General features: G+C 62.8%; 1 protein-coding gene and 1 long non-coding RNA gene across 8 annotated transcripts in view; one reads left to right on the top strand and one right to left on the bottom strand.

The window, feature by feature from the left end:
- The window catches only part of PACS2 (phosphofurin acidic cluster sorting protein 2), a 57,454-nt gene extending 37,458 nt beyond the window's left edge, over nucleotides 1-19,996 (bottom strand). For 4 of the 7 annotated variants that reach the window (XR_012037317.1, XM_072840203.1, XM_072840205.1 and 1 more), the window contains exon 1: nucleotides 19,844-19,995. Coding sequence is in view for 4 of the 7 variants with exons in the window: in XM_072840203.1 (XP_072696304.1) it covers nucleotides 19,844-19,962 (119 nt within the window). In the remaining 3 variants the exon portion in view is untranslated. Of the gene's footprint in view, nucleotides 1-10,212; nucleotides 10,286-10,669; nucleotides 10,785-11,378; nucleotides 11,456-19,843 lie in introns of those variants that run through there. The other 3 variants (XR_012037316.1, XM_072840204.1, XM_072840207.1) reach the window with 2 other exon arrangements.
- Nucleotides 19,997-21,797: 1,801 nt separating this feature from the next.
- Nucleotides 21,798-23,944, top strand: LOC140639585 (uncharacterized). Its single transcript, XR_012036246.1, has 3 exons — nucleotides 21,798-22,699; nucleotides 22,892-23,008; nucleotides 23,266-23,944. It is a non-coding gene; the product is annotated as an uncharacterized lncRNA (long non-coding RNA).
- The last annotated feature ends 381 nt before the right edge of the window (nucleotides 23,945-24,325 follow it).

Here is a 24,325-nt window from a genome sequence, read left to right as displayed (position 1 = left end):
GGCCCACCTCCTCGCCACCTCGGGGCCGGCCAGCCCTGGGCCCCTCTTCATGCAAGTGGGACCAAGATCTCCCCTGCATTTGTCCAAGCGAGGGTGTGCACCGTCCTGGGGACTGTGTCTGACGGCCTTCCCAAGGCAGCTGGCCTGGCTCTGCAAGGCCACACGGCAGCACCACCTCCCCAGCACCTGATGAAGCTGTCTCGTCACATGTCATCCTTGGTGTCGGGGGGGGCAGATCACAGGAGACGCCTCTGTCCTGGGAAGGCAGTGCCTGGATCTCCGGGTGCGAGGGGCCTTCGATGCCTGAGCACACACGTCGATCGTCAACGTCTCTGGTTCCCGCTGTGCAGGAAGAGCCGGCCTACACGACCGCCACAGACATCAAGGGACGCACAGGGACGGCCACCTGTCCCCAAGACCCTACAGAGCAGGGGCCAAGGAGTGCCTGATGGGCAGCAGGGGCGCCCACGGCCCAGGACAATGGGACGCCCGGGTCGGGCTGTCGTTGGGCTGAGGAGGGGGCCAAGCCCCTGCCCCTGGTCTCTGTCTGTCCCATACCAGCTCTGGGTGCTGTGGCTTCTGTGCGTTCTCTGGTCAGTGGTCCTCAGGGAGAACAGGATGCCAACAAGATCGAGCTCCTGGCCTGGTGCCCTGGGCTGCCGCAGAGAGCCACCCACCCAGGCCACGGACAGAGGCTGGATGACTGGGTGGAGAGGGCCAGCATCTGGAGGGTCGGAGGGGACAGCACCGACTGGGGGCAAGGGTGGAAGGAAGGACAGGAAGGAGCTGGCACCATGGGAGCGGGGAGCCAAATGTGGGACTGGGGCGAGGGGTGGGTATGAACCAAGCCCTAGGACCCTGGGACAGCAGGCCAGGGGGGAGGTCGGCGGAGGGGGGCTCCCTGAGAAAGGGAGAGTGGGCCACAGGGGCCGGGACACACGGCTGCAGCGCAGGGCAGGCGTCCTGGGGAGCCCAGTGGGGAGAAGGCAGCAAGAAGCCATGCGGCTCCCCCAGGGCAGTGACACAAGGGCCGTCGGGAGCAACAGTATCCTGAAGCCCCCCCAGTGTTTGTGGTTGCAGAGTAAGTGACGTTTCAGAAAGCTCACAGAAACCTGGTTTTGCACAAATGTCTGCACACAAGGGCTACAAGGTATTTCCATTTCCACCACGGTGTCTTGTGGGTAAAGAAAGCCCTGTAGGGGCTGCGGGGAGGACATCCACCCACCCCTCCCCGCGGCCCGACCTGGGCACCCACAGGCAGGCCCTGCGGCAGGTCCCCCACGGCCCAGTCCTGCCTCCAGAGACCCGGCCAGCACCCATGCCGTGTCCCAAAACAAAGACCTCGGCCCACCCACCCCTGAAACCTGCATTCCATGCTTGGGGAGCAGAACCCCCGAAGGGGAGACAAAGCTGGAAGCAGCACAGGAGAGACTGACCCCCCACATCCCCTCGTACAACACCAACCAGAGATGGGTACGCACGTGGCAGCCAAGGAAGCATCTGGGTGTCACAGCAGAGCGGGGGTGGGCACCTCCTTTAAGCCACCAAACCCCCTAGAGTCTGGACAGCAGTGGGTGCTCACATGTGGGGGGGGGAGGTGGGTCCTGCGAGGGTGGGTCTGGTTGGGGCACTACCGGGGTCCCTCAGGCTCCAGGAGGTCGAGGGACAGAAGTCCAGCCCCATCGGGAGGCCCTTAGAGACCATTCCTCACACCGCAGGAGCCCAGCAGACGGCGAGGCTCAGCGCTGCTGAACACCACGGCTCCTGGTTTTAACTCCCCTTGCCTCCCCACGAGTGTTCATCTCCATCGTCTTATTTTGGGGGACAGTTTGGCCATGCCCAGCTGTTTTTATTGTGGTAAAATATACACAATATAAAATTCACCATTTTTATTTTTTATTAATTTAGTTTTTAAAAGATTTTAGTTATATATTCACGAGAACAGAGAGAGAGAGAGAGAGAAAGAGAGGCGGAGACACAGGCAGAGGGAGAAGCAGGCTCCATGCAGGGAGCCCCATGCGGGATTCGATCCCGGGTCTCCAGGATCAGGCCCTGGGCCAAAGGCAGGCCCTGAACCGCTGGGCCACCCGGGCTGCCCAAATTCACCATTTTAAAACACACAGCTCAGGGGCACTGAGCACATGGACGGTGTTGCATGCCCTTCGCCACCATCCACCTCTAGAACCTTCTCACCGCGTCAAGCTGAAACCCCGGCCCCATCCACACTCACTCCCCAGCCCGTCTGCTGCATGGATGAGGCTCCTCAGGTGAGCGCACCACGCACGCTCTGTCCTTCTGTGATGGGCTGAGGTCACCCAGGGCCCGGTCCTCACAGCTCGCCCCTGGGAGCAGGGGTCAGGCCTGCTCTTTTACAGTGGGATGATGCTCCCCTTTACAGACAGACTTCTGTTTGGCCACGTGCCCTCTGACGGACCCTGGGGCTGCCTCCACGGCCCCTGGGACTCGTGCTGCCACGAGGTAGGAGTGGATGTCAAGACCCCACTGCCAGGCCCTCTGGGACACACACCCAGGAGTGGGGGGGCTCCGCTTGGCACCCCCAGGCTCCCCACAGCGTTGTCACGCACCCACCAACGGAGCACAGGGCTGTGCCTTCAACCTTCGATCCAAGCCCTTTGCCAGGAGGAGCTGTCCCACAGCCCCAAGAGGAGGGAGGACCGTCTCCCCACCTGCGCCCCAGGCCCTGCACGGGGACTCCTCTGCTCATTCCTTCAGAGAACTCTGGGCAGAAGGGTGTGGAGAACGCGCTGCTCCCCTGGAACGGAGGAATGGCCACGTCAGTCAGGAGGCGCCTGGGATCCCGCCTTCGGCGCAGGCGGCGTCTGTTACCGGGGTGCGGGGGCTCCTGCAGGGGCCCCCGACTCTTATCTCTTCTGTCCGTTTCCTCTCTGTTGCTGCTCCATTCTCCCCTTCTCGGCTGTGTCTGGCCCCATGCAGAGCTTTCCGTCTGCCATCAAGTTCTGGTGCTCACGAAGGAATGTTCTGGAATGTTCTTTCACTAGCACCTCCAGTTCCCATTTCACAGATGCAGGGCTGTGCCACTGTTCAGCTCTGCCCCCTGCTCATCTGCTCCCCCTTGCTCTGCTGGCTCTGGATCCAGGTGGCTGTGGAGCCCAGAGTGGGGACACGGAGGCCACCGGGCTCCACCCTCTGCCACGGGCACCTGTGTCTCGGCTCCTCTCCCTGCTGCCGGCCCAACCCAGGGCCCTGGTCGTCCTCCCGGGGGTCCTCCCGGCTCCAGCCCTTTCTGGCTCAGCCAGGCTTCTGGAGGAGGCACAGGGGCCCGTGCGTGCGCACCACCGCCCGTGCCCACCACCGCCCGTGCCCACTCCGGTCTTCTGCACGTTCCGCCGTAAGGTGAGAAGTTCCCACGGTGCAGCTTCCCTCTGCTGTGTGGTCAGTGTCTTCGTGGCCACCCCGGGGGGAGCCCCAGGCCCCCCGCCCCGACTCTCTCCATCTCCTAGAAGCCATCTGTTCTCTCCTGCTGCCCACCGGGCCCTGCATCACCTGCCCTGTGGCTCCTGCGGGCCTGTGCGTGCCGGCGGCTGTCGCGATGCCTCTGTCCAGCCTTGGGCAGGCCCGACGCACAGCGCCACCCGAGAGCTCCTGCACCACGGGCCCAGGACCCGAGCCGGCCCCCCACCCTCCTCGAGATCCCCCCCCCGCTGCAATGTCCCCGCCTCCATCCCTCTGGGCCCAGGGCAGGGCCCGCCACCCGGACGGGCCCGGAGCCGGGAGCCCAGAGCGCCGCCTGGCACAGACAGGCAGGTTCTGGCTGAGGAAGGGGGCCAGGTACACCAAGCCGCAGGGAGAAGGCACGAGGCCCCGGCTCAAGAGACCGACTCCTCCTGCGACGGGAAACGCGGACGTTACCGCGAGCAAGTCGGGGACGGACAACAGATGCAGGAAAATAGCGGCTGGCAGACAAAGGACTAATGTCCCGAGCACAAAGCCTCTTACAGAAGCACAACAAAAAGACAAATAATCCAAAGAACGTGGGCGACAACCACGAAGAGGCGGCTCACAGAAGTGCAGACCCACAACCCCCCTGACCTCAGGCTCCAGAACCTTCCAGGGCTGCTGCTCCCCTGCCGCCTGGAGCCCCAAGGCTGGAGCAGGCCTCGCCCCCTGCACGGCCCTCCCTTCTCACTCTGAAAACCTCTAGGCTACAGAAAAGTCACAGGGGTTCAGGGAGCTCCCCCCTCTGTGCACCTGGGATTTCTGGCCAAACATCCAGGAGTGAGTCAGGGCGCCAAGCCCCGGAGCCCCCGGCGACCACCCCCGGGAGGGCAGAGCGGTCTGCGGGACGTGCACGGGCCTGCCCGCCTGCCGCACGCGGCACCGAGCCGCGGGGGTGCATCCCCTGCATCGCTCCAGCTCACCTGCCTGCTGGCCTCCTCGACCTAGAACCAGCCTCGCCCCTTTCGTAAGAGTGTTTTTTGTTTTGGCGAAGTACATATAACGTAAGACTGACCACTTTCAAGTGAGTTCACTTAATACGCTCAGCGTCAGGCAACTACCGCGTCTGATTCCAGAACGCTCTCGTCAGCCCCCGGCCTCCCGCGGCCGCTGGCAGCCACCGGTGTGGCCTCCCTCTGTGGCTTCTCCCCTCCAGGCGCTTCATAAAAGGGAACCGCACAGCACGTGGCCTTCCGTGCCCCGCTTCTTCACGGAGCTCGTTTTCTCCGATCCGTCCATGTCGCAGACCTCACTCCTTTTTAAGGCTGAGTAATAACCCATTCTCCGGACTTTTTGCTCACGCACTCATCCCCGGATTGGACGTGTGGCTTGTTTACACCTTCTGGCAATCGTGCGTGGCGCCACCGTGAACATGCGTGAGGGAGCCTCCCCTCATCTGGGGCCCCCGGTGGACGTCCGAAGCCTCGGGTCGTCCCGACCCCCACGTGTACTGTTTCCCTACACGTCGGCGCCTACGGCAAGATTAATCCAGGGTCACCGTAACGGCTGACGACCAGAGGGCGCGCGAGGACGCACACCGCGTGGGCGGCTCCAGGAGCGGCTCTGAGTACGCACCCTACCTGGGCTGACGCGAGATCAGAACCCAGGAGGCGAGGTGAGCGAGGTGAGCGGGGCGAGCGACGAGCGTGAGGCTGCACTGCCCTGCGACTGCCATCAGGACGGGGGCCGGCCGCCTCCAGACCCCGCTGGTGCCGGCAAGTTTCTGCTAGAGACCGAGCCTCCACTCTTTGAAAGAGTGATCGGCTGGGCCACATGGTGACTCTGCCCGACCTCCTGAGGGCTGCACACTGTTGCAGGGCGGCTGGCACAGGGCACCCGCGTGGCCAAGGAGGGGCCCCGCCAGGCCCAGCCCCGCAGACGGCACACGGGGCCTACAGGGCCGGAGGAGAACACTTTATGGGTTTCTGCAAAACTGACCAGCACCCGGGCTGGCCCTCAGCAAAACGCTGACTTCTACAGTTTTCCTCTAGGCACGGAGAACAGTGAGCACCGCAGCCACGCGTGGGGCATACCTCTGTGGTCCCAAACACGCTGACTGTGTTTGATAGGAGGGAAAACTAAGGGGCCTTTTGTTTTCAGAGGCCGACCCGTCCGTGCGGTCGCGTGTCTGCCCTGGTGGGAGCCGGGCTCCGTGGTGGCTGCTGGCCAGGAGGCCCCCACGCAGTCCCCACCTCTCAGGATCAGCGAGCCCGAGAGCAGGCCAGGGTGGAGGCAGAGGGCCGCCCTGCCCCGCTCAGGCTCCGTGGGCCGGACGTCCCGGGGCCGGGCTGGGTCGGGGAAGGCCTGGGGACTAGCGTCTGGCCCAACATGCTTCCTGCAAACACAGCCCAGCCATGGCGAGCCGTGGCCAGACAGCTCACAAGCCCAAGTTCTGCAGAAGGCCGCGGGCTCCAGCTGCACCCTCACCCCGAGCGCCGGTCACCTGTCTGCGGCAGCCTGGGGCTCAGCTTCCTAGGCTCGGCTCAGCTCAGCTTTCTCTGGTGTCCGAGCCTTATCTGGACACAGCTGCTTCCTGCTAATCAGGGGCAAGGTCAGAGGTGTCTTCTCAGTGTCTCTCTGGCCAGCACGGCCTCCGTCACGGAGGCTGGAAGCCCCTGGAAGTGGGGGGAGGAGGAGGAGCGGCCAGGTCACCGGGGGGCCCACCTTCCGGCCCCGGTCCAGCCCGTCTGCCCGTGGTGGGGCCAGCGTGCCAGAGGAGGCAGAGGGGGAGCCCGTCCCCGAGGTGTGGGTGTCAGAGGACAACATGAGCACAGGAGGGAGGAGTCAGGTGCCTGCAGTGACTGCGTGTATGTCAGGGGATGCTCCGGGGACACCTGGGACCCCAGAAGCTCCCGCCGGCCAGCGATGACAACGCTCAGCAAGAGTGCTGGCTGTTGGCCACAGCCTGGTCCAGGACCAAGCGTCAGGGGACCTCCTCCTGGGGCTGCAGCCTCCACCTGGTGACCCAAACGCCCCAGCATCAGTTCAGGCATGCAGGTGTACCCCAGCAACCACTGCAGGGGAGCCCACATTGTCTCGGGCAGGTGAGACCCTGGAGGAGGTGTGGGCCTCACTTTAGCAGAGGACGGCGAGGCTGGGCCTGGTGCCCTCCAGAGCGCGCCGCAGGCTGGACTTGAGGGATGCAGTGCCAGGGCTGGGCGGCCCTGCTCCAGGCAGGACACGGATTCAGGTGACGCTCAGCTGGCTGCCAGCCCTAGGGCCTGCCTGGACAGGGTCAAGGGATGGCCCTCGCCTGGCCAAAACTACCCACTTCCTGCCTCTGACAAGAGGGGTGAGGGCACACTGGGGTGGACTGCAAGGGGGGGCCCGGGCCCCCCTTCCAGCTGCTTCAGCACCAGCTCTCAAGGGCTCAGAGAGCCTGCCACGTCCTCACCGCAGCCCAGCTCACCAGGCATGGCCCCAGGCTACCCGGAAGGAGCCAGAACCTTCTCCGGGGGACAGCAGGCTCCCCACTGCGGGCGGGACGCACACCAGGTAGCCCTTCCAAGCAGCCAGCAAGGACCCATGCGCCCCACGGAAGGCCCGGAGGGACCGAGCGCTGGCCTGTGGCACACGCGCCTCCGAAGTGCCGCAGAGGCCAGAACCGTGGCCGGGGTCCGCGAGCAGGTCCCCACGCGGCCGGCAGCGGATACGCACACCAGAAAACAGACGTCCTGGAGGAAGCCCTAAGGGAAAGCCGACCACGCCCGATGGGCTTCTGAGGAAGCGTGACCAAAATGACCAAAACCAGCAAAGGAAAAGCGCATCAGACAGAAGGTGCCGGGGATGGGTGCGGCCGGGCGGGCTGCTGACCCCAGGGCTGCACGGGCCGCCCCGGACACAGCAAGGGGCCCGACCCCTGAAGGGGTGCCACGGCCAATGCCGGCCGCCTCCAGATCGCCGACGAGCGGGTCGAGCTGGGCAGGGGCACGACCCCGGCGGTGACCTGGGAAGTACCGGCCCCACCCCCAGGGCCAGGGTCCACGGGGAGACGCCGCTCGCCAGCCGTGGGGGCACGTGCCCGGGGCCTGCGGGAAAGCGCCACAGCACGGCGGGCCCCACGGACGTGGCCTCGGCCGGGAAAGGCCCCGAGAGAGCCCAGGGAGCCCTGTCCCTCTCTCTCTCACAGACACAGCGGGAGCTTGCTGGCACATCTGCTCCCTGCTGAGACCACCCAGGGGGCACTTCCACGACGCCTGGGCCAGGTCCTGCCCCAGGAGCCACCACACGGCCCCCTGCCCGGCGCCCCCTTCCCCCCACTGGTTCCTCTCGCTTCCCCAGCAGCCCCGCACCTGAGATGCTGGACACAGCCACAAACAGGGCCTGGCAGCAATGCCTACCCGGGCCCTCAGCAAGGACATCCGGGCGCCCAGCCTGCCCGGGTCTCTGCAGCACTGTCGGGGCCACCGCCTTACCCCCACCCCCACCCCCTGCCCCGACACTTACTCTTCTGAGAAACAGCTGATCCACCCAAAGACCTGCTTCTCCCGCCAGGACGTACACGGCCACCTGTTCCTCCTGGCATGCACCCCTCGCCCCCTCCCTTCCCATCACAGACACTGCCTGCGAGCCCCCTCCCCTCCAGCTACCACTGTGACCCTGCTGTCCCCGACAGCGCCCACCCCCTCCAGTTCTCTCGTGCCCACACCCCCGCAGGCTCAGCCACAACCGGAGAAACTCCTGTGTGGTCCCAACAAGGGGTTCGGGCGCACACACCTCCTCCCAGTAGCAGCCTCCTGGAAACGCTCGGGCTCAGGCCCCTGGTGTCCAGGGGTGTGGTCACCCTTCCCACCCCCCGGTGCCGTGGACACCAGAGCGCAGCTCTGGGCCCCTCCGGAAGGGACCACGCTCAGGTAAGCCAAGGCGGTCACCGAGTGAGAGGCAGGACCACACCGAGGCCAGGACAACGGTCAGCTGCATGGGCCTGCAGCCTCGGCCACTTCCCAGCACCCTCCGTGGGCACAGCAATCATCACTCAGGATCGTGTCCACAGCGTGAAAGAGCCCGGAAGGTGCCAGCACAGTGGGTCAGGCACACCTGTTCGGGTGGGCCCTGCCTCACAGCCCTCCTCTCTGCAGGCTCTGTGAGAGCCCGAGAGGTGAGGGGCAGAGCTGGGGGCCGGGCGGAGGCAGCACTCGGCGGCTGTGGTGCAGGTGGGCACTCGCCTCTCCTCCGCCCACTTGCGTCTCCGGTGTGCCGCTGCCCGGCCGCGGAGGTCTCATTCTGTCTGTGACGTGCCTGTTGGGCTCTGCAGCAAAGCGAACCCGCAGTGGAGCCGCCAGTCACCCAGAGCCTCAGGTCTGCGGAGGGTACCGCGGGCGTGCCCCACCCCTCAGCCATGGGAGAGGCCCTCCGGGGGCTTACAGCACAGCAATCCCCCCAGAGGGTACCACACTACAGACACGGAACGTGGGAGCCACGCACGCGAGGCTCTCCCAGAGCTCCCAGAGAACCCCGCGTCGTCTCCACAGCCACCAGCCAGTCCGGTGCCCAGGGTGGTGCTGAGGCTGGGGCAGCAGGCCGCGCCTGGTTCTGGGGCTGCCCGTCCAGGCAGGAAAGGCAACAGCTGCCAGGGAGCAAATCTCAGATGACGATGGGAATGCCAAGCTGGGCGCCCAGCGCAGGAGGGCGGGAGGAGGGGGTTGGGACAGCACGGGGGGTGCTGGCGGGCAGCCACAAGCACCCCTCTGGGGGGCCCACCCTGGCTCCACCTCGCCCTACCGTGGGGGTCAGCCTGCACAGGGGGCACGTGGCGAGATCCCCTTCTGTGACTCTGGGTCCCGGGGAGGCTGCCTGCCTCCCTCCTGGGCCAACAGCCACAAAAACAGGGTGCCCGGCCGCACTGCTCAGGAGCAGGGATCTCATCGTCCCCTCCTCTCAGGATAACTGGAAAAATGCCGCCGTGGAGGAACTTCACCAGGCACTCTTCTAAGCAGGCTACGCAGACACGTTTCTGCTCGTTCCAAACACAAACAGCTAAATCGGAAATTCTCCGAACCTTGTCCGGTGCGCTCCTAGAAGGCAAGGCGGTGCCTGGGGGCCTGCCCCGAGCTGGGTGTGGCAGTGCTTTCTCACCCCAGTCCTAAGACCAAGAGGCAGCCCGGGCTATTTCAGGTACAGAGCGCGTGCGGGACATCCCAGCTCTCCAGGGAGCCTGAGGCCAGCACAGTTTCCTGTGTCCCCTGACCGTGGGGCTGGTGACACAGCTGTCCCCTCCCCGGGGGCCTCGGTGTCCTGCTGGCACAGGATGGAATGTCTGCCTGTCCAAACTGCTGAGCCAGAGCAGCCTGCTCTCCTGCCAGCCACACGCCCTGGGGTGGGGGGTGGAGGTATCATCACCATTTCTTGAGGAAACTATTCTCCAAGAAACAAAACAGGCGAGCGGAGAGCAGGTGTGGTCATCCTGTGCTCGGCTCAGAAGGCGGAGGCCAGGACCCTGCAGGTCAGAGGGCACGGGCTGCACCCCCATCCACACCAGCTCCTCCCAGACCTCTGCCACGGCCCCCACAGCCTCTAAGACCTGGGATGGCCATGGGACGCCTGGTGGCTCAGTGGTTTAGCGCCACCTTTGGCCCAGGGCACGATCCTGGGGTCCCGGGATCGAGTCCCACGTCAGGCTCCTGCGTGGAGCCTGCTTCTCCCTCTGCCTGTGTCTCTCCCTCTCTCTGTGTCTCTCAAGAATAAATAAACAAGATCTTTAAATAATAATAAAATAAAATATTAAAAAGAACCCACCCGGGAGGTCCTAACTGGCTGTGACACAATCGAAGAGGTAACGTGATAGGATGCGAGCTCAGCAGTGGTCACCCTGGAAAGCAAGCATCAGATTAAATGAAAGATGCAGGTGCCTCAGCTGTCCCCAGTCTGAGGCTCTGATTCACACAGAATCACCCCAGAGGTCACCTGAGGGGCTGCCTAGGGGGGCGCCACCACTGTCCCAATGCGGATGTGTGCCCTACAAATTGAGCACTCGGGGGCAGAAGGGCCCAGTGCCACATGGAGGCTGGAGACTGCGGTCCGCGTGGGCAGAGCCAGCTGTGCTCAGGGCACAACCACACCGGGGCAGAAGGAAGTGCTTCCAAGGGCCTGGGGTAGGGGGCGAGACAGGGGCCAACCCCCTGCCAACTGGGCTCCTCCTTCAGCGAGGACAGAGGGTGACATGTGGACAGACCCCTGGGCCCACATCACTCACCTGGGACTGCGCGACGTGTGCGGGGGACGCGTGCTAGAGCGTGGAATTACCACATGGAAAGAGGACACGGATCCAGCTGACAACCAGCAGTGACACCTCCGAGGCACCTCCCTTTCTGCCGAGGGCAAAACCCAGCACAGAGGAGTACAAGGCTGGGCCTCGCTCCTCCAACACCCACCCAGCCCACCTGACGACGGGAGCAGAGCCCCACCGTGGATCGACCTGACCTCCTAAGGCCACTGCGTGTCCCCTGCCATTCTCTCCCACCATCAGGACACAGGTGCCCTCGGGGCAGGGCCACCATAGGGTCTCTCCTTGTGCCTCGGGGTCTGGGCACCATGGCAGGGTGCTGCCTGTGGCCCGGCCAGGGGGCAGTGGGGACAGAACAGCCAGTGCAAGCCCGGCCACAAGGAGGGCAAGGGTGCCCGCTCCCCGGTGCCTCCCACCGCCATCTCTGGCCCCTTGGGGTGCAGACGACAGCACTCAGCAGGCGCTCCCACACAGGTCCCGCCCTGGGCGAATCACAGCAGACCCAGGGCTGCAGCCTCGCCTCCGCGGGGTGCGAAGTGCCAGGCCGGCAGCGGCCAGGCTCTGCCTGCAGACGGCTGTTGACGGTGGCACCGTGGGGCGTCTGCGTCGCCACCAGGTGTCCAGCACAGAACACCGCCTCCCCAGGGGGACGGAGCCAGTGCAGGCCGGAGACACTTACCGCAGAGGCTGCGCACACAGCGAGGCGGTCACAGCGCACCGCGGCTCTCGCACAGGCCGCCCGGACTGAGGGCCTCCAGACAACCTGCCTCCAGGGCGGAAGGGAACTGTAAATACGCACCCACGCTATTTTCAGGGCTGACTCTGCGTCCCCTGCCGCTGCCTAGCAATCCACGGGAGCTGACAAGGCGCAGGCCAGGACACGGCCAGCAGCTCCACGCGCTTGCCGGGCTCGGTGCCAAGTCCGAACTCTGCCCAGCACGGCCGCGGGGACACAGAGATGTGCCAGTTCCCAAACAGCAGCAGCAGCCGGGGGCCGGCTACAAGGCTGGATGAGGCTGGGTTGTGCCTGTGGGGACGATGTGCTCGACTCGTGGGGCCTGGGTGCGCGGTGGCATGCTGCTCCCCCTCCTGCCCGCCTGCACCTGAGCACCCAGCTCTGTATGGATCACTCTGGCCAGGCCCTGTGACACCCGGGCTCCTGGAGAACTCGAGATGTGACCCATCATGAGCCCCAAAACACCCATCATTGGCGCCTGGGCGGCTGAGCGGTTGAGCATCTGCCTTCAGCCCAGGGCGTGATCCTGGAATCCTAGGATCGAGTCCCGCGTCGGGCTCCCTGCATGGAGCCTGCTTCTCCCTCTGCCTGGGTCTCTGCCTCTCTCTTTCTTTCTGTTTCTCTCAGGAATAAATAAATAAAATCTTTTAAAAAGAAAAAAAAGAGGGGATCCCTGGGTAGCTCAGCGGTTTGGTGCCTGCCTTCATCCCAGGGCATGATCCTGGAGTCCCCAGATCGAGTCCCACATTGGGCTCCCTGCGTTGAGTCTGCCTGTGTCTCTGCCTCTCTCTCTCTCTGTGCCTCATAAATGAATAAATAAAATCTTCTAATAAAAAATAATAAAAAGAAAAGAAAAAGAAAGAAAAGAAAAGCAAAAGAAAAAGAAAAAAAGACCCATCATTTTTCCTGATTGCAGAGCCACTCTCTGGAACAACCTTCCTAGCCCCACTGGGGTGGTGGCATGTTGGGCAGAAGCAGGGGGAAAGCTGCTTTTGGAGCCCAGATCCCAAGAAGGGACCAGTGCACAGCAGGGCAACCCAGTGGTTCCCACCCAGCTCACAGGCCCTTGAGCGTCAGATGAGACCACACATCTGTCCTGGCAAAGCACCCGTCTGGGCCCTTCAAGGCAGCTGCTTCCTTCCTCAACAAAGCCCATCCACACGTACGTGTGGGCTGACGTGAGCTGCAGCAGGGGACACTGGCTGCCCGAGTCCGTCCCACAGACGCCAACCCACAGGCCTCCTCACTCCCTGCCTCGTAGCAGACTTGGTCCTTCAGACCCTGCAAACACCGGGTCCACTCACCGTGCACACAGCCGATAACCCCAACCGCCAGCCAAGTCCACAGCTGGCTGCCCTGCTCGCCCCTACCCCCAGGCCCGCGCTGTCCCGGCACACACCCTCCAGTGAGAGGCGGAACCCACGTTCCTGAGCAGAGCACCGCCGCTGGGCTCCGGGAGCGTTCACCCAGCAGCCACTGCAGGGCCACGCCAAGCGGGGGCAGGAGGGAGACGGCGAGTCCCCTCGTGCAGGCCGCAGGGCAACGGGAGCGGACGGAGGCAGAGGGACGGCTGACAGCGGCCACCATCGCAGCGACATGCAAAACCTGCCCAGCCCACGCCCTCCACAATCACCCGGTAGGAAGAGCTCCTGCACCCCCAGATGTTGCCCCGAGGGGAGGACGCAGCTCATGCCACAGAGCCAGCAACTGCACCCGTGGGGCTGACACTTCCCAGAACTGGGAAACACCGCCGTCCCGCGACGTTGGAAGTCCCAGCCCTGACAGGGCGGCGTCAGGAGGAAACCACACCTGGACACCACAGGGCAAGGCAAAGCCACCAGGGAGGAGGACCGGCCTTCAAAGGAGTCTTGCTTCACTCACAGCCCACTTCTCAAGAGCAAAACTGAGAGCAAAGTCAGGGAAGGTGCATCCTCCATGGGCGGAGGGGAGACGGCGCCATAGCCCCACACCTCGTCACCCCCAACACCTGCACGTGTGGAGGGGAGATGCCACCTGCACCCCCACACCCCCCATCACCTGCACGTGCAGTGGGAAGACGCCGCCTGCACCTTGACACCTCGTCACCCCCAACACCTGCACGTGCAGAGGGGAGATGCCACCTGCACCCACACACACCCCAACACCTGCATGTGCAGAGGGGAGACACCGCCTGCACCCCCACACCCCACCCCACCGAGAACACCTGCACGTGAGGAGGGGAGGCACCACCTGCACCCTCACACTCCACACCCCCCCCAACACCTGCACCTGCGGAGGGGAGATGCCGCCCGCACCCCCCCACCCCCACCCTGTGGAACACCCTGCAGAAACCAGGGTAAACGTTTTCAGAACACAGAAAGAGCAGTTAGTTATCAACACACCCTCAGCCAAAGAAAATCCTAAAGGTGCATTTTCAGACCTACAGGAGAGGAAAACAATTTCAGGTTCCGAGTTGCCGGAAGAATGAAGAAAAGCAAGTGGTGAGTTTCCAGGTGAATCAAGTAAGTGCAACCGGAATAAAGGAATAACAACCTCTTGTGGCCTTAGTGAGAAGAGACAATTAAAATATGACGAACAGGACCCTATAAGCCTGAAAGAGTTATGTCAAAATAAGTGTTGGAAGATCTATCCTCATGTCTGTCACGAACAGATAAAGATAAATTAATTTTAAAATATAGCCAGTATGGGGGCGCCTGGGCAGCTATGTTGTTTGAGGTCTGACTCTTGGTGTCAGCTCAGGTCACAATCTCAGGGTGCTGAGACTGAGCCCCCCATCAGCTCCGGGCCGGGCGCACTGGGCCGGGAGCCTGCTTAAGGCTCCCTCTCTCCCTGTGCCTCTCCCCCCATGGGAAAACCACTGCCAGTATGCACATTACTACCTCCACAGTAACCACTAAAGATGCAGAAATAGCGCTAAGTTTCAAACTAACATATGAAGTGGAAACAGAATAAGGAAAGATATCAGGGCGAAATTAAGGTAAGACAAATGAGAAAAATAGACGTAAAAAACCAGGAAAATAATAAGCACGAAAAACAAAATGGTAGCTACAAACCCAAACATCAATAATCTTGATAAGGGACAACAGACGGGATGGATGTTCTAGTTAAAAAAACAAGGATTGTCAGATTGAATGAATATAGATTCTAGATCCATGCCGGAAAACCAAAGACACATGTCACATGTAAGGATACAGAAAAGTCTAAAGAAAAGAGACGAAACTACCCTGGGCTATCCTGTCACCAAAGTGCAATTCAGATGCAGAGGATCACCAGATAGAGTTGTGTAGCCTCAAAGTTCAAGACACTTGGAAGGTATTCTAGTCCAAGTACATATGGCTCGTGATGTAGTCTCAAAGTAACAGAGATCCAAGAGAAATAGATAGATCCACCATCAGGCGAGAAAGGCTTTTTTTAAAAAGAGACTTTATTTTTTTGAATGAAAGAGAGTGAGAGAGCATGAACAGGAGCGGGGGTGGGGAGCTGCAGAGGGAGAGGGAGAAGCAGGACTCCCCCAAGCAGGGAGCCCGACTCAGGGGCCCCGGGATCACGACGCTTCACCGACTGAGCCACCCAGGCACCCCAAGGTTAGAAGGTCTTAACACATTTCTGCAGCAGACAAAAAGGGGAACAGATCTGAGGACGGCAGGGATGGACAGACATCAAGCACCGCCGGCTGCCAGACACACATTCCTTTTCAGTACACAGACTGTGAAAACTGACCTCACAGTGAGCCATAAGGCAAGCCCCCAAAAATGTTAAGGACCTGGTGTCATACTGCCCACTTTCTCTGGCCACAACATGACTAGTTAGAAAAGAACCATGGGAAGAAGAGACATGAACTGGATCATGGGAAAAGAACTAGGAAAAAACCCCAAATGTTTGCATATTAAGAAACTTTGAAATATCCTGGGAGGTTAAAAAAAGAACAATGGGAAATATAAAGAATACTTTTAGTGGGATGATTCTGTATAAAAGCTTGTGAGGTGCAGCCAAGGCAGCCCTTGTTCGGTAGATACAGATGCTGTAGGACAGGACACAAGGAGGAAAACAAGGAGCCACCCAGGGGTCTTGAGAAATAAGAACAAGAACAGCGAAATAAACCCGAGGAGCATACGTGGCAGGAAATAAACAACCAGTGTTCATTTTTAAACACCGATGAGGGACGCCTGGGTGGCTCAGAGTGGGATCCGGGGATCCGGGATCGAGTCCCGCAGCAGGCTCCCTGTGGGGGGAGCCTGCTTCTCCCTCTGTCTGTGTCTCTGCCCCCCTCTCTCTCTGTGTCTCTCACGAATAAATAAATAAATCTTAAAAAATAATAATAATAAAATAAACACCGATGAGCCTCTGGTGAGACAGATCGGAGTGTGCCTGCCTACCCGCAGAGTCAATGGGAGGAACTGAAGGGAACAGCTCTACAGACGCTGCAGCCATTGAAAAAAGAATATCATGAGCAGCTTTGTGCCAATAGACCTGAAAATCTGGATGAAATGGACAAATTCTCAGAAATACATATTAAAAGAAAAAAAAAAGAGCTCAGAGGAGGAGAAAGTGTCCTAAACCGCTAAAGACACCGAATCTTGGTTGTGCTACCTACAAAGCAACCCCAAGCTATAGTTACTTTATGGGTGACTTTTCCCAAACATTCAGAGGATGCACAATTCCAGTCTCGCATCAACACCACCACAGGACAGCAAAAGAGGGCACACTCCGAAGCACATCCCACGAGATATCTTGGTGCCAAAATCTGGTGAGGCCGCAGACTCTACGTATGCATGCTAAAGTCCTAAACAAAATCGTAATCATAAACCCACCAACGAACAAGGAGGGTAATGCTGCATGACAAGGCTGGAATTTTTCTAAGGTTGGAAGGTTAGTTTAATACCAGAAAATCCATTTACGTAGAGTAATGTTACGTAACATGACAGCAAATCAAGGAAAATCACATGATGCTCTTGATTTAAAAAAAAAAACCTATTTGGTTATATTCAACATCCACTCACATTAAGCACATAATAAACTCTCAGGAGAAGCCGTCACCCAGCTGTCAGAATGGCTGAAAGTCACAAGACGGTGGCATGGAATGTAACACAATGGCCGGTGGCAGCTGCAGATGGTGCCACCACTTCCGAAAACCGGGAGTTCTTCCTGAGACTGGCACGTGCCCCCCCCACCCGTGGCCAGTTATTACTCAGGAGAAGTGAAAGCATATGACTTTCAAAGTCCTGCACCCAAAGGGTTGTAGCAGCTTTGAACCCAAGAGCCTTAGAGTGGAAACAACCCACCCACTTACCAGAAGGATCAAGTTGACACAAAGCGCGCTTTATTCCTGCAGTGGGGACACTGTACACCAAATGGAAGGAGCTGAGGACTCAGACTCGGCGTGGGTGAGCCCAAGAGCCACATGCTGCCCATGACAGCGCCGAGAAGCCGGACAACAAGGGGACTTGCACTTGCCTGCAGGTGCAGAGCAGCGCCCTCGTCCTGCTGGGGTGTGGCTGACGGGCACACCGCTGCCAGAACTTGCACTGCCAGCTGGACATCCCTCCACCGTGTAAACTAAACCACAATGAGGTCCCTCAAGTGGGCCAAGGATGCAAACAAGGAGTTTGTAGAAGACAGACGTGAGTGAACAATAAGCATGGGGAAGGATGACCAGTCTTGTAAAATTTAAAAATTGATTAATAACCCCCAATAGGAACGAAAAATAAATAGGAAGCTCAATGGTGTAAAGTGACCCAGAACCGGGGCCGGGGGCGGGAGGGGGCGAGGGGGGGGGGACGGACCAGCAGCTGCTCTGGGAACCCAGCAGGGGGCACGCCCGGGAGGCTCCCGGGGAGGGTCAGCGGGGAAGACTGCCACCAGGTGCAGTGACCCCGAGGTAACCCATGACACCTGGCAGGAGCCCCGGGGAAGAGCAGAGAGCTTGCTGCTGCGACCAGAGGGGAAGAGCAGGAAACAAGAGCAGCCGCCTGGTGCCAAAGCGGGTGCGCAGGCCTTGCAGATGGCCAAGACATTCACGGGGATGGAAGAAGATGGTCTCAACACCTCTAGCCGGGGAAGGATTCCTGTCCTCTCAAGACAGTGCCGAGACTCAAGGCGGGGTGGGCAATGAAAATAAGGAGAGAGAATCCTTGGCAGAGGAAGTGACCTGCAATTCTGCTGACAAGGAAGCACCAACAGCCTGCATTAGTAATCAGAGAAATTCAAATTAAAACCACAAAACCATTTCACACCCACCAGATTGGCAAAAATTAAAAGTCAGGCAAAGTGCTGGCAAGAATGCAGAGTACTGGGGACGCTCATCCTCGCCGCTGGGGGCTGGAGTTGGCACAACCGCACTCCATGAAGCCGCTCAGTAGCAATACTGAGCACACACCCCCAAACCCTACTACGGCACGTGCTTCCGACGGGCCCGTGCAGAGGACAGGCCCTCAAATCCTGACACCAGCACGTAGGAAACTGGCCAAAGGTCCCCTGAAGAGCAGAGACCCACACTGTCATTCTGCAGGGACCGCCTTGCAGCCCTGACCGCCGCTGGCGCAACGTCACTCCAAAACTTAAAGACTGGGCAAGAGCAAGACATGCAGGGGAGCAGAGAGAGCTTGACCCCTTTTACATGAAGTCCCAAGAGCAAATGGGAACAGCCTGCGCAAGGACTCTCCGGTGCAGAGGGTACAAGCAAGGGACCAGCACCACCTCTCAGTGAGGGGCCACGCTCACCAGGACAAGTGGGGGGGTGTCTGCTAAACCTGATGTTCTCTACATTCCAGCCATAAACCGTGCCTGCCTATCCTGATGACTCTGTGGCTTCAGGACACAACCTGCCATTGTGTCCCCTCACCTGCCATGTCCCACCCATGCTGAGCCACGGAGCCCCCAGCACCTGGTGCTGCCCAGCCCTCTCATCCCACCCTCCCTGGAGTGGCCTTCCCAGACCAACTCCAGGAGGGGCTGACAGGGCCTCTAAATGCAGCTCCACCCTCCTGGCATCTCCTGCAACCTCTCCCACCACCCCCAGTCTAGCTGCAGGGGTCTTTCGGGGAGCCCCAGGAAGCTGCTGAAGACCTGCAGCACTGAGAGGCTGCAGTCCGCACGCACCCTGCCCGGGGGCACTGACAGAGACTTCCCAGACAGAGAAGAGGCAAGCAGGTGGATAAGGAGTCCTTGGCCCCAAACCCTGGCTGGCGCTGACCCCGAGGTCACACAGGGACACTGCATCCTCCAGGAGGCCCCATGAGAATCTGGCAGATGTGCTGAGGCCCATCCTTTCCAGGTGGCACAGCCAGTGCTCCGACCTCCGGCCCTGCACTCCTGGAGGGCGAACCCCACCGACCAGAAGCGCCCACACCATGCTCCACGGCTCCTGGAAAATGAGCTGTGGCGGAGTGTGCGGCCCCCTCGGCAGGAGGCCGCCCTTCCGGGACTGGATGGCAGCCCTGAGGTCCTCCCCAGGAGGCCTCCCCCCAGGCGTGGTGTCCACTCCAGAAGGGACCCTGGTGCCAGTCTCCCGCCCAGCCTGAGCGCTTCACCGCTAGCGACCAGCGCGACGGGAAGACACCGAGAGAGCTCCGAGGGGGCAAGAAACAGGGAGGCTGCGGGTCCGAGTGGAGTTGACGCGCCTGCAGCGGTGGGCTGTGGGGCAGACCTCGGCCAGTCGTTCCCGCGGGGACCCACGCGCTTCCCCACGCAGCGAGAGGCGGTCTTTTGCCCTCGCAAACCTGGCAGCCTGATGCAGAGAGCCCGCTTGTGCACACTGCGCACCGGTGACGGGCACCAGGCCCCAGCACCGCGGTAAGGAGGCGTGAGCTGCACGAGCGCGGGCCTCGGGTCACTCCCGGGCGGCGTGGCGGGCCGCAGAAGGGACTGACAGCGGCGGGGCCCGGAGGCGCCCGATCCACGCGGCCAGCACCGCGGCGGCGGACAGGTGCAGGCTGCCGCCGGGGGCCGAACCAGGTGAGCGCCCGCAGCCTGCAGCAGCCTCGCGGCACCGCGCCACTCCCTCCCGGCGCCCCCGGGGCTCGGGGCCCTGCCGCCTCAGGGCTTGCGCCCGCAGAATGCGCAGACCGGCGGGGGGCGCCGCCGCGCGGCAGGGCCCGGGGGTGGGGGGGGTCCCGGGTGCGAGGTCCCGGGTGCGGGTCCCGAGGGGGGGGTCCCGGGTGCGGCCCCGCGCGCAGGTCCCCCGGGGCTGCCCCGCTGCACCGCCCCGGCTGCCCGCGCCCCTCCCGAGCAGGAGGTCCCGAGCAGGAGGTCCCGGGCGGGGTCCCGGATGCACGGAGCGGGGCGGGGGCCTCGGGCGCCTGCGGGCGGCGGTCCCGGGCGGGGCGGGGCGGGGCGGGGGCGGCGGTGCGGGCGCAGGTCCCGGGCGCCGGCAGGTGCGCGCGCGAACAAAGCGGCGGGCGGCGGCGTACCTGGGCACGCAGCTGGGGCTGGAGCCGTCCACCTCCCAGGTGGCGAACAGGTTCATGGGCACCGGCGTGTTGAGCGCGGCGGGCGGGCCGGCCAGGCCCAGGCGGCCCCGCTCGGCCATGGCGCCGGCCCCGCCGCTCCCTCGGCGGCCTGGGCTGCGGCCGGGCCGCGGACGCGCGGCGGGCGGGCTGGCGGGCGGCCGGGCGCGCGGAGGGCGGCGGCGCGGTCACATGGCTGCCGGCGGCGGGGACGGCCGGGCGGGCGGCGGACAGGCCCGCGGGCGGCAACCAGGCTGCGGCCGCCCCGCCCCGCCCCGCGCCGCGCCGCGCCGCGCCGCGCGCCCCGCCCCGCCCCGCGCGCCCGCGCCGCGCGCCCCGCCCCCGCCGGCCGCCGCCGCCGATTGGTTGGACGCGCGCGCGCTCGCCGCCCGGCGCCCAATCGCAGCCCGCGGCCCGCTCGCCGGAAGTGCGGGGACGCGCGCGCTCCCGGCCGCCGCCTCGCCGGGCGGCCCCGCCCTCCGCCCGCGGGAGCGCGCGCCCGCGCCTGCGCACAGGCCCCGCCCCGCCCGCCCCGCCCCGCCCCGCCCCCGGGCGCCGCCGAGCGGGGGCTCCACACCCCCCTCCCCTCCCCCGCCCGGCACCCCCGTCCCGCGCCCGCGGCGCCCCCACGGCGCCCTGCGTGCCCCGTGTCCCCGCGCACGGCCGCTGCCCCCGGCGTCCCGGTGCCCCCGCCCTGCCCCCAGGGGCGCTCCCGCCCCGCGACTGCCCGTGCGCCCCCTCGGGTGCCCCGGCCCCGGCGACGCCCCCGCCCCGCCCGGGGCCCTGGTGCACCCCAGGCCGGGCGTGCGAGCCGGGGCGCTGGGCCGCCTCGCCGCGGGGGTCCTGCCTGCAGGGGGGTCCTGCTCTGGGGGGTCCTGCCCGCTGGGGGGGTCCTGCTCTGGGGGGTCCTGCCTGCAGGGGGGGTCCTGCTCTGGGGGGTCCTGCCCGCTTGGGGGGTCCTGCTCTGGGGGGTCCTGCCTGCAGCAGGGTCCTGCTCTGGGGGGTCCTGCCTGCAGAGGGGGTCCTGCTCTGGGGGGTCCTGCCCGCTTGGGGGGTCCTGCTCTGGGGGGTCCTGCCTGCAGCAGGGTCCTGCTCTGGGGGGTCCTGCCTGCAGAGGGGGTCCTCCTCTGGGGGGTCCTGCCCGCTGGGGGGGTCCTGCTCTGGGGGGTCCTGCCTGCAGGGGGGTCCTGCTCTGGGGGGTCCTGCCCGCTGGGGGGGTCCTGCTCTGGGGGGTCCTGCCTGCAGCAGGGTCCTGTCTGGGGGGTCCTGCCTGCAGAGGGGGTCCTCCTCTGGGGGGTCCTGCCCGCTTGGGGTGTTCTCTCTAGGGGGTCCTGCCTGCAGGGTGGTCCTGCTCTGGGGGGTCCTGCCTGCAGGGGGATCCTGCTCTGGGGGGTCCTGCCCGCTGGGGGGGTCCTGCTCTGGGGGGTCCTGCCTGCAGCGGGGGTCCTGTTCTGGGGGGTCCTGACCGTTGGGGGGGTCCTGCCCGCCGACGAGCGGGGGTCCTGCCTGCAGGGGGGGGTCCTGCTCTGGGGGATCCTGCCTGCTTGGGGGGTCCTGCTCTGGGGGGTCCTGCCCACTGGGGGGGTCCTGCTCTGGGGGGTTCTGCCCGCTGGGGGGGTCCTGCTCTAGGGGGTCCTGCCTGCAGGGAGTCCAGCCCTGGGGGGTCCTGCGTACTGGGGGGGGTCCTGCCTGCAGGGGGGGTCCTGCTCTGGAGGGTCCTGCCCACTTGGGAGGTCCTGCTCTAAGGGGTCCTGCCTGCAGGGAGTCCTGCTCTGGGGGGTTCTGCCCGCTGGGGGGGGTCCTGCTCTGGGGGATCCTGCCCGCTAGGGGTGTCCTGCTCTGGGGGGTCCTGCCCGCTGGGGGGGTCCTGCCTTCAGAGGGGGTCCTGCCTGCAGGGAGTCCTGCTCTGGGGGGTCCTGCCCACTGGGGGGTCCTGCTCTGGGGGGTCCTGCCTGCTGGAGGTCCTGCCTGCCGTGGGGGCACTGGCTCTGGGGTGGAGCTGATGCTCCCCCGCCCCCGCACGGTGCTCTCCCGCCGGAGCCCCTTACCTCTTACTGCCCAGCCGAGCCCCGGGTGCTCTTTCCCCGAAACCAGGGAGAACGAATGTGGGTGGGGGGCAGGGGGCTCATGGCCCCGGGGTCAGTGCCCTGGTGGACCCAGGCAGGAGGAGACCGAGACCAGGGTGACCCGCTGGGCCCGTGGGCAGGGCAGATGGGGAAAGGCCATCTAGATTTGGGGGCCCAAGGAGGGGTTCCCTCCCCCATCCTCCAGCGATAGCTCTGGGGGGTCACCAGATGCTGCACTGGGATGTAGGAAAAGCTTTTCTGGCATCTCTTCTGTTTTTTTGTATCTTTTCTTTCCATTCCTTTTTTTTTAAGATTTTATTATTTATTTATTCATGAGAGACACACAGAAAAAGAGAGAGACAGAGACACAGGCAGAGGGAGAAGCAGGCTCCCCGCAGGGAGCCCATCAGGACCCCAGGATCACGTCCTGGGCTGAAGGCGGCGCTAAACCGCTGAGCCACCCGGCTGCCCTGTGTTTTGTCTACAAGTAGTTTTATAGAAACAGGTGCCGTCCAAGAACCTCTCTCTTCCCCAGCCCTCCGGCTTTGCCACCGTGGGCCGCTGTCCCCTGCTGAGGGCCCCGCCATCGGCAGCTACAACGGCCAGGCCACACTTGGGAGTCAACAAGACAAGCTGGGCTTCCCACATGCGCCTGCCCCTGGGGTGGCACCACCCAAAGCCTGAGGGCCTGTGTGTCCTCCGGCAGCCGACTGGCCATTGTCAGAGAGAGCTGGTCCCGCCAGGCAGAGCACCTGTGGGTCTTCTACCTACGGGGTGGGGGGAGGGGGAGGGGGATGTGGCCGTGTCCAGGGAGCACGCAGCAGTCCCCCGTGGGGCCAGGCTGCCATTGACCTCAGCATTTGGCACGCTGCGCTGCGGGACAGTGTGGGGTACGGTCGCCGTCAGCTGGATGGGCTGCCTGACGCTTCACATCTGTGTGTGCAAGGAGTACGACGGGGGGCCAAGTGAGGAAATGTGGGGTGACCACGCCGTGCACACGGAGGCTTGACACCGACTGCCTGTTACAGCAGAGCTCTGCGCTTCCTGTGTGCCAGCCGGCATGGTGAGCCCTTGGCGGACGTGACAGTCCTGTCTGTGTTCCCACTCGACCACTGAGGAAACTGAGGCACAGAGGTTATGCAGCTGCTAAGGGGAGGTGCCCAAGTGTGTGCCCCACAATCTGGCCCAGAGCCACCCCAAGTGGCCACCATGGTGGAAATTCTTAAATACTTCAAGTCTGGGAGGCAGAGATGGAACACAGCTCCCTGTGCACTATACCTGAGACACTGTTCTGGTTTTTTTTTTTTTTCTTTTTTTAAGATTTTACTTATTTATTCATGAGAGACACAGAGGGAGAGGCAGAGACACAGGCAGAGGGAGAAGCAGGCTCCAAGCGGGAAGCCCGACGTGGGACTCGATCCTAGGACCCCGGATCACGCGTTGAGCCAAAGGCAGGCGCTCCACCACCGAGCCACCCAGCTGCCCCTGTTTGTTCTGTTTTTTTAAAGTGGTTCTGTAGGAACACCAAGGGGTCAGTCGGGGTGAGACTGTGGCCTTTTGTGTTTTCCAAATTTTCTACAATAGACAGACAACATGACGGTAGTCAGAGTTACTATTTTGGCCAGAACCTGTTATTTGCATTGTTATTCTCTGTATTTGAAAATGAGTCTGTGTCTATCTTCCACTTGTGGAACATCCCAGGGTAAGTGCCTTGAGAGCTGGGAGGACGCTCCTCCAAGTGAGCTTGGTGTTACACACACACGCACGCACACACACACCAGATGTTGGGAGCGCATCTGCTTTCTGGTGGCGGTTTCTTTAAGACGGGAACTTGGTTCAAGAGGAACTTGTCTGGACAACTGGGGTGTCTGGGTGTGATGGGGGAGGAGTCCCTGAGCTCCGTGGGCCCGTGGGCTCCGTGACGACCCCTCCTGAGGACTTGGTGGTGTGCCTCTGGCCTGCCCCTGTTTTTTTTTTTTTTTTAATTTTTATTTATGATAGTCACACACACACAGAGAGAGAGAGAGAGAGAGAGAGAGAGAGGCAGAGACACAGGCAGAGGGAGAAGCAGGCCCCATGCACCGGGAGCCTGACGTGGGATTCGATCCCGGGTCTCCAGGATCGCGCCCTGGGCCAAAGGCAGGCGCCAAACCGCTGCGCCACCCAGGGATCCCCCTGCCCCTGTTTTGTAGATGGATTAAAGCCTCCGATTTCCAGCTGGTGCAGTGAACTCCCGCTGTGTTGCAAAGGGGAGGGGGGTCAGGCTCAAAGCCCCTTTTATGGGGCCCCACTCACAGTCACTGAGAACCCCCGCTGCCTGCAGGTTGGGCTCTGGCGTTCTCGGTGGGTGGTAGGGACCTCCAGCTTATTGGGAACGCAT

This window comes from Canis lupus, chromosome 9 (genome assembly GCF_048164855.1).
Source record: "Canis lupus baileyi chromosome 9, mCanLup2.hap1, whole genome shotgun sequence".
NCBI classification, from domain to species: Eukaryota; Metazoa; Chordata; class Mammalia; order Carnivora; family Canidae; genus Canis; species Canis lupus.
Note: the sequence above shows the minus strand (reverse complement) of the source record. Positions and strands in the feature narration are given on the sequence as shown.